Here is a 13244-nt window from a genome sequence, read left to right on the forward strand (position 1 = left end):
CACACGGCTTCCCTGAAAGTGTCTCTGTCCTGCTTCTGGGCTGTAGTTTCTCTTCACTGTTCTTTCTTTCCCTGGGGCTATGTTATAGGTCATGAATGAAGTCATTGTCACTTTGGCATTTGAACGGTACCTTAGGTCTTTTTCTATAAAGATCCCATTTCTTCCTTCATTTTTCACTTGACATCATACTGAATGAACATTGTCACTGTGATGGTTTCTAAATCTTGCTTGTCACTATCCTTTTTCTTTAAATCGTTTTCCTAAAAAATAATACATATACTGGAACTGAATTCAAACATTACAAAAGGGTATATGTATATGTATATGTATATGTATATGTATATGTATATATGTATGTGTGTGTATATCTATATCTCTCTATATTTACATAATACAAATAGAAGTGGAATTGCCTTTAAAATATTGCCAGAGGCCCCTGGGTGGCTCAGTCAGTTAAGTGTCCGACTCTTGGTTTCAGCTCAGGTCATGATCTCACAGCTTTGTGGGCTCTGCACTAACAGTGTGGAGCCTTCTTGGGAGTCTCTCTCTCCCTCTCTCTCTGGCCCTCCCCAACTTGTACTGTCTAACTTTAAATTAAAATAAAATATTGCCCAACTGCCTTCCTAAATTTTGGTACCAATTCAGACACCCAGTTGATAACTTTATGACTGCCTATTACACTAGACCTTTGTCAACATAAGGACTCATCAACCTTTCTGATCTCTGTAATAGGTAAGAAAAAAAAGGTATCATAGCTTTAATCTATCACTATACATCAGCTCTTTTTTAAAAATGGTTTTTATGTTTTATGTTGTGTTTAGAAAGGTCTTCTCTATTCTGAGGATTATAAAATAATTTTCTTAAGATTTTTTTTCTGCTACCTTGGAGGGGTTTTTTTTTTGTTTTTGTTTTATTGGTTTTTTGTTTGTTTGTTTTTTAATGTTTAAACTTTGCTCTATCTCTCTCTTCCTAAAATGCAATGCCCAGAACTGACTGTCATTCCCTGGCACAGAGCAGAAGACAAGTCTTACCTCTTGGTTTCCAGATATTCTTATTCACCCTAAGATTACTCTAGCCTTTTGGCTGATAGTGAACTTGCTGTCAACTAAAACCAAAAGTTTTTCCACAGGTGCTTTAGTTAAGCTTCATTATGAGACAAGCAGAGAGGTGAGGGATTTGTTTCCTGAAAATACTCCAAAGAGCAATTGCTCCCAAACCAAATTAAAGCAGAAATCCAAGTTCAGATCACTTACTCTTGCACCGTCTTCCATCCTCAGCTAGAACAAATCCCTCTGAGCATTTGCAGATGTAGGAGTTGCCACGATTAACACAAATGTGTTCACAGCCGTGGTAGGTCGATTTGCAGATATCCTTCCCTGAGGGAAATGCAGAGAGTTGAGAAACCCCATCCATGCAGGAATGAGCCGGACTGAATGGTCAAGTCAGGACAGATCACAGAAGGAATCCATTTTTAAAAAACTCATCCTTATTATAAAGGAGAATTAAGCCTTTTTTATTAAGAATTTTTTTTAGTGTTTATTATTTATTTTTGAGAGAGACAGAGAGAGAGCACGAGCAGGGGAGGGGCAGAGAGAGAGGGAGACACAGAATCCAAAGCAGGCTCCAGGCCCTGAGCTGTCAGCACAGAGTCCGATGTGGGGCTCGAACCCACGAGCCGTGAGATCATGACCTGAGCTGAAGTCAGACGCTCAACTGACTGAGCCACCCAGGCATTCCTAGACCTTCTTTGTTTTAATACTCAGGACAGGGAGTGGAAAGGGAGGAGTTTCCTCTCAGAAAGCCCCAGCCCCCACAAGCCTGAATGGTAAGATGGGTGAGCGGGTGTCCTGTATTTCTTATTAATTTTTAGAATCATATGAAGTTGCTTTGGGTTTTGATTTTCCCAAGCTACTGATTTTTCCCCGTAGATATCCCAAACACCCCAGCCTTAATTAATGAGCATTTCTAATGTGTGAGGTACTTTAAACATTTCAGAGTAGTCACACCCTTCAAGCTTCACAACGTCCTGTGAGGAGAGGAAAGCAGGCACAATTAGAGCTGTGTATACATGAAGAAACTCAGAAAATGTCGTGGAGTTGCCCGAGGTCAACAGGGCAAGTTGAGAGCATGGCTGAGACGGCTGTCCCCTGTGCACTCCTCCCCCATCACATGAAAGCCTGTGGCTCTTTTCTGTCGTTAGCTCCCTAGAAAGAAAGCTTCCGGTAGAACGGGGTTAATCACTCCAGATCCCCCCAGAAGTGGGAATGGGGGTGTCTGACCTAGTGACCAAATTCCAAGAAGTAGGCGTCATGCCCGGTGTACAAGTGTATAATCGCTCAACTTACTGAGCAAAAAACACGCTGCAGGAACAAATGGTGTCCGTGTGGACGCCTGCGTTTATAGAAATAAAATCATGAGCCAACAGTTCGGGCAGACACAAGGAGCACAGCCGTGGACGTGGTCCCCACAGTGCAAAGTGAAGGCAAGACAGGAGGGCGCAGGGAGGCCTGCAGACTTCCGCCAGGGTCCCACGGGCATCCCCGGACTCAGCCGTTCCAACAGAACTCTTGCTAAAGGTAGAAGCCCCTCTTCCCAGTGGAGGAATGAGGAACGTGGGCTCCATTCAACCCGGCTTTGCTGACATGTGGGACGCCCCCAGTTGTCTCAAGGGAGTCTGGGAGGAGATTGCCCCGAATCAACTTCAAAAGCAAATGCACTGATTTTGTCTTAACTAAAACAGAGCCATCCTGCCCACTGGAGCAGAGTGTCATAAAAGCAAGACGGCTTCAAAAGTCCCCCAAATAGGGATTAGCAGCTCAGAATCTCACAGTGGAGAAAGATCCCTGCCCTGTGCTCTCCTAGTGCCCACTCCACTGGGTGCATGTGTCTCCATCTGTCCCTCTCTGGATGCTGTGATGGTTCATTTTATTTGTCACCTTGTCTAGGCTATGGTGCCCAGCTATTTGGTCGAACACCAGTCTAGATGTTGCTGTGAAGGTATTTTTTAGATGAGATTAACATGTCAATCATTAGACTTTGAGTAAAGCAGAATACGGTCCATAGAGCTGGCCTCATGCAACCACTTGGAGGCTTTAAAAGACAGAAGACTGGGGGAGCCTGGGTGACTCAGTTGGTTAAGCATCCAACTCTTGGTTTCAGCTCAGGTCATGATCTCATGGTTCGTGAGTTTGAGCCCCGCGTCAGGCTTTGTGTTGACAGCATGGAGCCTACTTGGGAATCTCTCTCTCTCTCTCTCTCTCTCTCTCTCTCTCTCTCTCTCTGCCCCTCCCCAGCTCTCTCACACACTTTCTCTCTCAAAATAAATAATTTTTTAACAAAAAAGAGAGAGAAAGAAGACTGAATCCCTGTCACCTGTACCCCAAGGAAGAAGGAATTCTGCTTCGAGACTGCCTTTGGATAAAAGCCGCAACATCAGTTCTTCCTAGGTCTCCAGTCTGCTACCCTGCCCTGATATCAGATTTTCTCTCTCTCTCCATCTGCCTCTATCTCTGTAAATATGTGTACACACACACACACACACACACACACACACACACACACACACACATCCTATTGGTTCTGTTTCTTTGGGGAAGCCCTAATACACCTTCTAAGTAAACTCTCACAATCTGTACCGAGTGACATACAGAAGAAAATAATAGAGGAAAATGGATAAATAAAACCCACAGAGGGGCGCCTGGGTGGCTCAGTCGGTTGAGCGTCTGACTTTGGCTCAGGTCATGATCTCACGGTCCGTGAGTTCAAGCCCCACGTCAGGCTCTGTGCTGACAGCTCAGAGCCTGGAGCCTGCTTCGGATTCTGTGCCTCCCTCTCTCTCTGCCCCTCCCCGCCTCATGCTCTGTCTCTCTCTGTACCTCAAAAATGAATAAACATTAAAAAAATATCTAAAACCCACAGAAAATCCCTTAGTTCCTCTCTCACCCTCTACCCTTACTTATAAGGTCTTCCAAGAAGAAAAAGCACTGTAATTATCCTTGGATCCTCATAGTGATTGCTGGCATAGATTCTAACTGTCCAATGATTAGCCAGGCTCTGTGGGAGGCTCTGGGCATCCACATAATGGTTGTGGAAGGGCCAGCAACTGGGAGAAAACGGACAGAAGCCAAGAGCCTGACAGCTCAGGACCTTGACTGAGAAATTCCTGAAGAATTAAGTCTGCTCCCCAACAAACACTTTCAGAGCACCCAAGGCAGGAACTTGTCATTGTAACATTGATTATAAAGGAAGAATTTAAATATTAAATGAAGCTATGTAACTGTCCAAGTCCCACAGACGGAAATGTTCATCTCTACCTTGAGGCCACTTACTTCTGCAGCGTTTCCCGTCCTCGGCAAGCCGGAACCCCTCCCGGCACTTGCAGATGTACGACTCATCACTGTTCACGCAAACGTGCTCGCAGCCATGGTCTATGGCTTGGCAGACATCTCTCCCTGGGGACAGCACAGCAAGTTACAACAATTTCGCCAACAGAAATTTCCCCCAGGCTTCACCTTGGAGGATCCATCCACCTCGGCCACCACATACCCCAGGGCTCCTTGAGCTCAGTGGTCCGTGGGAGGAAGATAAAATTCAGGATGACGTTCAGTGGCTCTAATTTAGCTTCTTCAAACTTCCTCATTATCACCCCCCCACCCCCCCCCCCCCAAACACACACACCAGCACCTACTTCGGTGTCTCATTGAATTCATTCAATCATCAGCTTTCTGCAGATGCAGTTTCTGATATCAAAAGGAAACACCTTTGGTATGTCATGATTACTTAGAAGATTAAACCTCAATTTAGATTAGTGGCACTGAAATCTAATTTTGGCTTTGTCCCTGACACATGACTTTAGAGAATCACTTAACCTCTTGGAGCCTTATGTTTCCTGTAATAATTCCAGTTACCTACGTTTTCTTCAAATCTATCAACACGAGTTGCTCTTTGTAAAGTGCTTTGAGAAGCTTGCGGAGAAAATGACTGATATGGATGAAAATCATTTGCTCAGAGTTACACGCTCCCCTTTGGATTAAACAGAGGCGTATCATGGCCCCTCGAAGAGACTTTGCTTTCTGGGATGTAAGAATAGACTCATCATAAGGTAGTCTCTGTGAGAGATTCGTGCTACCAGCAATAACAATATTATTAAAGATGAACAGGGGCGCCTGGGTGGCTCAGTCAGTCAGGCATCCACCTCTTGATTTTGGCTCAGGTCAGGATCTCACAGTTCATGAGTCTGAGCCCTTCATCCAGCTCTGTGTTAACAGCCTGGAGTCCATTTGGGATTCTCTGTCTGTCTCTCTGTCTCTCCCTCAAAAATAAATAAATAAACTTAAAAAAAAGCAGATAAGCAAAGAGAAGCTCAGAGAAGTTAAGCAACTTGTCCAGCTCATAAATGATCTTGGCATTTCTTGGATTTCAGACTGTCTTTCTATTAGAGCATAACTGCTAAATCACTGCTTCTTGCCACAGGGTATAAATAAGCAACTTCACTTGTAGCTCTAGCATTGATTTTTTCATTCGTCCATGTGTTTGTTTGTTTTCTTTCAACAGACTTCATTTTTTAGAACAGTTTTAGATTTAGAGAACCTGGGAAGATAGCCCAGAGAGTTCCTACACACTCCATATCCAGTTCCACTAGTGTGGGCATCTTACATTAGTGTGATACATTTGTTACAATAAATGGACCAATACTGATACATGAATACCAACTAAAGTCCCTGGTTGGTTTACATTTCCTTAGTTTTTACCTTTTTTCTGATTCCATCCAGGACCCCACATTACATTTAGTAGTCGTGTGGCATTGGCTCCGGGGGATAACTGATTTAAACAGAGATCAGGAAGGCGGAATTCATGCAGAGAGCAGACACAGGAATGTGAGGCAACTCCAGCAGAAACTTACTTTTGCAGGTTTTCCCATCTTCCCGGAGTATATAGCCTTCAAAGCACTGGCACACAAAAGAGTCTCCCCTGCTCACACACGAATGTTCACAACCATGGTCGCCCAGAGCACAGGGGTCCAATTCTGAGAATCCAGTTGGAATAAGAAAAACAGAAGAAGGAAATGATTCATACATACATCAGTGACTTATTCAATCTTAAAAGACATTTTAGACACCTTAAATTAAAGCAGTGTCTTATCCCACAATGCACGTTTCAAAACAGAAAACGTGTCTATGAAAAAAAATTGTTCATATATAGTGAATAAAATAAGACAAAATCGTCTCCATAGGAAAAATGAACAAAAGACATGAAATACCATTCATAACAGGAGAGATATAAATGACTTATAAATACTAGAAAACAAGTTAAACTTCACTGGCTATCATATGACTGTAACATGAACTTATCTACATATTTACTCATGTATGCACGTATGTGTCACCCTTAGGTAATCCATTCTTCACTTGTCCATTCAGTCATCAACTACTTCCCGAGCCCCTACTCCCAGTCAGGCACCCTCCTAGGCTCTGGGGATTTAACAAGGAATCAAAGTTTCTGCTGTTGAGAAGCTTACATTGGACAGCAGGCGTGGGAAGGGAAGGGGGGGAGACAGATAGACAAATCTATGTATCAGATGGGCAAAGCGCCACAGAGAAAAGCAGGATAAGGGAGTGAGAACGTGCCCGGGCTGGAAGTCCCGCTGCAGTCAGATATACTTGACACTCAGCAGAGCCCTGATGAGACCAGTGAGTGTGTGGCACCTGGAGAGAACCGCACCCTCAGCAAAGAACAGCATTTGCAAACTGCAGAGGTAGGAGTGCGTGTGGCATGTTTTAAGAAAGGCAAAGAGACTAGCGTGACCCCAGCAATGCAAGCCTGGCAGGGGACAAGGCCAGTGAGGCCAGAAGCGGCAGACCATGTGGCATTCGCAGGCAGCAGGGGCATCTGAGTGAGAAAGCGGCACTGGCGGATTTTAAGCAGCGCAGGGACACGAGTGGCTTTGTTATGAAAGGAGCCGGGGCGCCTGGGTGGCTCAGTCGGTGAAGCGCCCGACTTCAGCTCGGGTCATGATCTCGTGGTCTGTGAGTTCGAGCCCTGCATCGGGCTCTGTGCTGACAGCTCGGAGCCTGGAGCCCGCTTCGGATTCTGTGTCTCCCTCTCTCTCTGCCCCTCCCCCACTTGCGCTCTGTCTCCCTCCGTCTCAAAAATAAATACACATTAAAAAAAAAAAAAAAAAAAAAGGAGCCCCCGGCGTGGGTGAAGATGGAGGATGGAAAGCTGGAAGAAACCTTCCCCAATATGCCTGGTGGCCCCGGCCAGGATGGTGGCACGTGGTCAGACTGTTGGCTGATTACTGAAGGTGGAGCCCACACGCTTTGCTGATGGGCTGATATGAAGGGGCCACCTTCATATGGATGTGACGGAAGAGTCACGGATCACTGAGCTTGTGGGACACAGCAGAACGAATGGCTTTGCCGTCCACGGGGCTGGCGTGGCTTCTGTTAGTGCATCTGTGCAAACCAAGCTGACGTTGGAGAAGTCTGACACTGAGGACATGTGGGAAGTGACTTTTTATAAGAACGACACCCAGTTCCGAGAGTCGACGCCAATCATTTCAGATCGAGAAGAATTTTACAATGGAGAGGCACTGACGTGGTTAAATAAAGGCTCCGAAGGACATAATCACTGCTATAATCAGTCACGGACCACACATTTATTTCTAAGCCATTTTTGCAGTATTTCTTTTTCGGAGGGGAGTCCTGAGAAGCACCCTGTGGGGTAGTGAAGGCAGCTGTTGTTATTCTCACTTACCAGCTGGGAGCCGAAGTTTGGGAAGGTTAATGGCTTGCCAAGGTCAATTGCTACTAAGTGATACCGCCAAGACTCAAAATGTAATCTTCTGATAATAAATTGCACGTTTTCCCCAACGCCACTGCATTGCCGCATTGCTGTCTCCTAAAGTGAGCTTTCAAACATGGAGGGAAATTTGCCTGTGTCTTCCTTTGGACGGAAGTGCTGCCAGAACCTTTGACCGATGGGAAAATGTTACAGTAACTAAAATGATAACTGCAGAAGAGAGTCGAAGCAGAGCTGGGCTGTCCCGTTTGCTCTGAAAATGACTTACTTCTCTGAGCACAATCTAGACTCTTGATTAATGCAGAACACTCCCCGATGGCTTGGGGTAGTTCCTCACATAGTGTTGAGTGGAAATATAATTGAGTGATCCATAATACAGACAGCTGGCTGGCTGTGGAGGTGAGCATTTTTTTCCACCGTAAATTTATATCAAGAATACTCCATCTTCCAACATAATAAAATAGCTATAACTCTTTCAGTCCAGCCTTGTCAAGCCATAATCCAGACAAATACTCACCCCCTCAACCCACCACACCTCCTCTTTCTGGAGCTTCTCCCCGCATGCCCTGTCCTGTCCTCTCAGCTTCATGTCAGGCTGCCATTGAGAAGAGTGGCTGAGTCTTCCCACATACCCCCTGAGCCATGGTGGTCCGCACCTGCCCCCGGCAGATGGGAGCTGCTTTCCTTTATCAGGAGCCTGCTGAGCCCAAAGCCACTATCTACGTCACCCTTGGCTATAGACAATCACAGGAGCTCCCGGCCCAGCTTCTGAGTTCTCCTGGGTATTTCTATTAGCAGCTGTTTGAAACCTTATTGGGTGCATGCTTTTAAAGCATGTGCAGAGTTTGGGTTTTTAACCTTTTCCCTCCTTGCCCCTTCGGAGCATCTGATCAGTTAAGCGTAGAGCAGTGGTGAGCTCTCCATCTCACATGAGCATCAGAATCACCGGCAGAGATTTTTTTAAAGGCAAAACAGACACACGATTCAGAATGCAAATGTATTAAAGGGCATTCTTCCCCCAAGGAGGGGTGTCTGGCAATATCTGTCAAAGTTACAAAATGTACCTCTGACCTAGCAACTTTGCTTCTGGAATTCTCTCCTGCAGACACCCTTGTACCATATGAAGGGATATACTTTCAAGTTGTTTGAGGCAGCACTGTTTGTAATAATGACAAGGGGGAAGCAACCCAAGCACCCAGCAATATGGGACTAGCTGAGTAAATATTCAGTAAGCAGCCGCAAAAAGAATGAGAACGTTCTCTATGTAATGGTATGAAATGTCCAATATATCGTTGAGCGAAGAAGAAGAAAAAAAAGTCATAGAATGGGGTATATACAGTATACCATTTTTTTGTGTAAGAAAAGGGAGGAAATAATATATTGGCTTTTACTCACATAAAGAAACATCTTCATAAAGAACAAATGAATGAAAATGGTGTATTAGCTATCTGTCGCTATGGAACAAGTTACCCAAAACCTAGCAGCTTAAAATAAATAACATTTCTTATCTCACATAGTTCCTGGGGGTCTAGAATCCAGGAGCGGCTTATTGGGGCAGTTCTGACTCAGGGCCTCTCGTGAGCCTGCAGTCAAGCTGTTGGCTGGGGCTGCAGTGATCTCAAGGCTCTAGTGAAGCTATAGCACGTGCTTCTGAGCACACTCACATCTTTATTGGCAGGATTAGGTTTCTCACTGGCTATTAGCTGGAGGCTTCAGTTCCTCAGCACGTGGACCTCTCCACGGGGCAGCTTACAACGAGGCTTCCCCCAAACTGAATGATCCAATAAACGAGAGAATACTCACTATAGCAGCCACAGTGTCTTTTATAACTTAATTTGAGAAGTGACAAGCCATCATTCTTTCCATATGCTATTGGTCACACAGACCAACAGTGAAGGAGGGGACTACACAAGTGTGTGAATCCCAGGAGATGGGGATCTCCGGCTGCCATGTTGGAGGCTGGCTACCACCACTTATGGATAGGAACTGGAGGTAGGGAATGGGATGGAAAGGCAAGAGGGGGAGCAAACCTTCTTAGTGTATGTCTTTTTGTATTGTTTGGCTTTTCACCCATGTAAACCACTGATCTATTCTAAAAATAAGTTAAAATTTAAATAAAAATTCTTATGGGAAACAAAGCGTTTACAATGAAAAGCATGCCTTTCTCTCACCTTTGATAGTCTACATCATTACTTTTTTAAAAAAATTCTTGGGGCGGGGGTGGGGGGACACCCGGGTGGCTCAGTAGGTTAAGCGTCCTACTTTAGCTCAGGTCATGATCTCATGGTTTGTGAGTTCAAGCCCTGCATTGGGCTCTGTGTTGACAGCAAGGAGCCTGGAGCCTGTCTCAGATTCTGTGTTTCCCTCTCTCTCTACTTGTCCACTGCTCATGCTCTCTGTCTCTGTCTCAAAAATAAATATTTAAAAATTAAAAAATAAAAAATAAATTACAAAAAATTTTTTGAGAGAGAGAGTGTAAGTGGGGGAGAGGGGCAGGAGGTGGTGGGAAGAGAGAGAGAGAGAGAGAGAGAGAGAGAGAGAGAGAGAATTCTAAGCAGGCTCCACACTCAGTGTGGAGCCTGATGTGGGGCTCGATCCCACCACCCTGGGATCATGACCTGAACCAAAATCAAGAGCCAGATGCTCACTCAGGTGCCCCTACCTCATTACTTTTAAAGCACGGACCATAATTTAATCAATGTTTTATTGGATGGGCATTTAGGTGGTGCCTAGTCTTCTAGCATTATGAACATCACTGCAGTGGATATTCTTGTGCACATGGTTTTACATGCAATGTGAAGGTATATCTGAAAGATAAATATCCAGAAGCAGAAATGTCTAGTTAAAAGGTAAGAGCATTTCCAAATTGTCTTCTAATGAGGTTACATCAGCGTAAGATGCTCTCTGCTTCAGGGAGGCTAGGGTGCTTCCTGGATGCCTGGCTGTTTTAAAAGCCCCACAGATGATGCCAATAAACTACCAGGGGTGGGATGTGGCAGCAGACTCAGACCTTATGCTCAGAGACCCTCTCAAGTGTCTAGATTACTCTACACCTCGACCACCACGAACCCAGCACCACTGTCTTCCTCTTGGGCTGCTGCATCATCTACTAACTTGTTCCCACACACCTTTTACGCCCTCCGGTCTCGTCCTGAGTCCTCTTTCTAAAAGGCGCATCTTCTCCCATCACTCCCTCCTTCTGCCTGAGACCCTGAGGATCTTCAGAAAAGACACAGGATCCTTGGCAAGGTTCCCAGGACCTTCCCTTCAGCTTCATCTTGCCCGCCCTCCCCAGCTTTGAGCGCCATCTTTCAGTGCGTACCTCAGTACCAAGCCAGGGCCCTCCCACCACTGTGGTCTGCACGACCATCTGCCTCTGCTTCCTCCCCCACCATCTCTGGAGGTCTTCCCGGACCTCCCCACACAGGGCCTCCAAGCAGCAGGCATCTGCCTGTCTGGTAACGTCACCACTGTCACTGAACAGGTAGTCATATGTTGGTTTAGGTTTTCACCCGCCTCCTCATCGGACTGCGTTCCCATGGGCTCTGATCAAGGGACCACAGACCGTACCTGCCCTTCCCTCCATCTCCCAGCGCCCAGCGCAAGGCCTGATGCATAACAGGCCCTGTAAATACCCGGTGAGTAACAGGAGACATTTTCTCAGTTTTCTACTCTGAAAATCAAGGGTAACCAGACCCTCCTCCCAGGGGTTTAGTGTAGATGTTTTATTTTATTTTATTTTATTTTATTTTAATTTTTTAAATGTTTACTTATTTTTGAGAGAGAGAGAGAGAGAGACAGACAGAGTATGAGTGGGGGAGGGGCAGAGAGAGAGGGAGAGAGAGAATCCCAAGCAGGTTCTGCTCTGTTAGCACAGAGCTTGACGTGGGGCTCAAACTGACAAACTGTGAGATCGTGACCTGAGCCGAAGTCCAAGGCCAACTGACTGAGCCCTCCAGGAGCCCTGGGTGTAGATGTTTTAAACAAGAACCCTGCGGAGGGTGGATGCTGGTGGGCCTCACTCTCTCCCCTACACCAGCCTTGCAAAGTGTACCCTTCACATTTCCTCAACAAGACGCCCAGTTTCTGCATGTCAGGGATGTTCTGGGTCACTCGTAAATTAAGGAACCACCTGTGGTAAATTAGAAAACGCCAAAATGTGGGGGGCACCCGGCTGGTTCTGTCAGAGGAGCATCCAACTCTTGATCTTGGGGTCTGGTGTTGGAGCCCCACGTTGGGTGTAGAGATTACCTAAAGGAATAAAACTTTATTTTTTATTTTTTTATTTTTTTTTTTAATTTTTTTTCAACGTTTATTTATTTTTGGGACAGAGAGAGACAGAGCATGAACAGGGGAGGGGCAGAGAGAGAGGGAGACACAGAATCGGAAACAGGCTCCAGGCTCTGAGCCATCAGCCCAGAGCCCGACGCGGGGCTCGAACCCACGGACCGCGAGATCGTGACCTGGCTGAAGTCGGACGCTTAACCGACTGCGCCACCCAGGCACCCCGAAAGGAATAAAACTTTAAAAAAGAAAAAGAAAATGCCGAAGATGGGCTGTAGTCACCTTCCTGAGCTCGGGTTCTAGCTGCTTCCATTTCAACCAAGTCTGGAAACCAGCTTGGAGTCAGCTTCTGCCCAGAGCCAGACACTCCCCTATAGGAAAGGACTCCAGTGGTTCTGCAACAGGCAAAGTGAGCCACCATCCCTGACTCATGACCATGGGGTGCCTTCAGCCCCGGGAGAATGGTGGGTACCCCAGCAAGGAGATCATTCATTCAGCAGGTGTTTCTGGAGCACTATCCTCATCTTTGGGCTGGAAGGGGCCGGGGTGATAAACAGGTCCAGCCTTTTATTTTACAGTTGAGGAAGCCGATGACCAGAGAGGGGAAGTGACTCTCCCAGGGTCCCTCTGCAGAGGTGAATTGTGTCAGCTGGGCTGGGGGCAAAGGTGTGATTAGACCACAAATCCACCACCCCCATGTTTCCAGTGGCACATGCAGTGGTCATCCTGGCTCGGTGAAGTCTACTCAGACTGGGAGGTTCTCAGAAGACAAAAGACAATAGTTTTCTCAAGGGAGGCCAGGCCTCCAAACAGTTTAGTGGAAGTCTAAACGCTGCCGGTGATCTGTCCCCTCCTATCCTTCCAGGTCCGGTTCTCACCCGCCACCCTCTGGCACTCAATGCTCGGTACTCAGTACTCCGAACACTCAACTTCCTCCAGTTCACTCTCTGCACCTGGGTCCTCTACATGCTGTTTCCTGTGCCTGGGATGCTCTTCCTCCTCTGTCTTAGGCTGTTCCAGCTGCTAAACCAAAACACCACAGACTGAGGGGCTGGGAAACAGCAGAAATCTATAGCTCACAGTTCTGGAGGCTGTAAGTCTGAGATCAGGGTCCCAGTGTGGTTGTGTGAGGACTCTCTCCCAGGCTGTAGACTTCCCCT

The 13244-nt window shown here is 46.3% G+C and overlaps 1 protein-coding gene across 7 annotated transcripts in view; it reads right to left on the reverse strand.

Moving 5' to 3' along the window:
* The window catches only part of MATN2 (matrilin 2), a 136366-nt gene that overhangs the window by 10928 nt on the left and 112194 nt on the right, over positions 1–13244 (reverse strand). For 4 of the 7 annotated variants that reach the window (XM_045454116.1, XM_045454115.1, XM_045454112.1 and 1 more), the window contains 3 exons: positions 5903–6034; positions 4329–4451; positions 1254–1376 (listed from right to left, as the gene is read on the reverse strand). In XM_045454116.1, the coding sequence (XP_045310072.1) occupies positions 1254–1376; positions 4329–4451; positions 5903–6034 (378 nt within the window). The remainder of the gene's footprint in view (positions 1–1253; positions 1377–4328; positions 4452–5902; positions 6035–13244) is intronic. The other 3 variants (XM_045454117.1, XM_045454114.1, XM_045454111.1) reach the window with 1 other exon arrangement.

This window comes from Leopardus geoffroyi, chromosome C3 (genome assembly GCF_018350155.1).
Source record: "Leopardus geoffroyi isolate Oge1 chromosome C3, O.geoffroyi_Oge1_pat1.0, whole genome shotgun sequence".
Lineage (NCBI taxonomy): Eukaryota > Metazoa > Chordata > Mammalia > Carnivora > Felidae > Leopardus > Leopardus geoffroyi.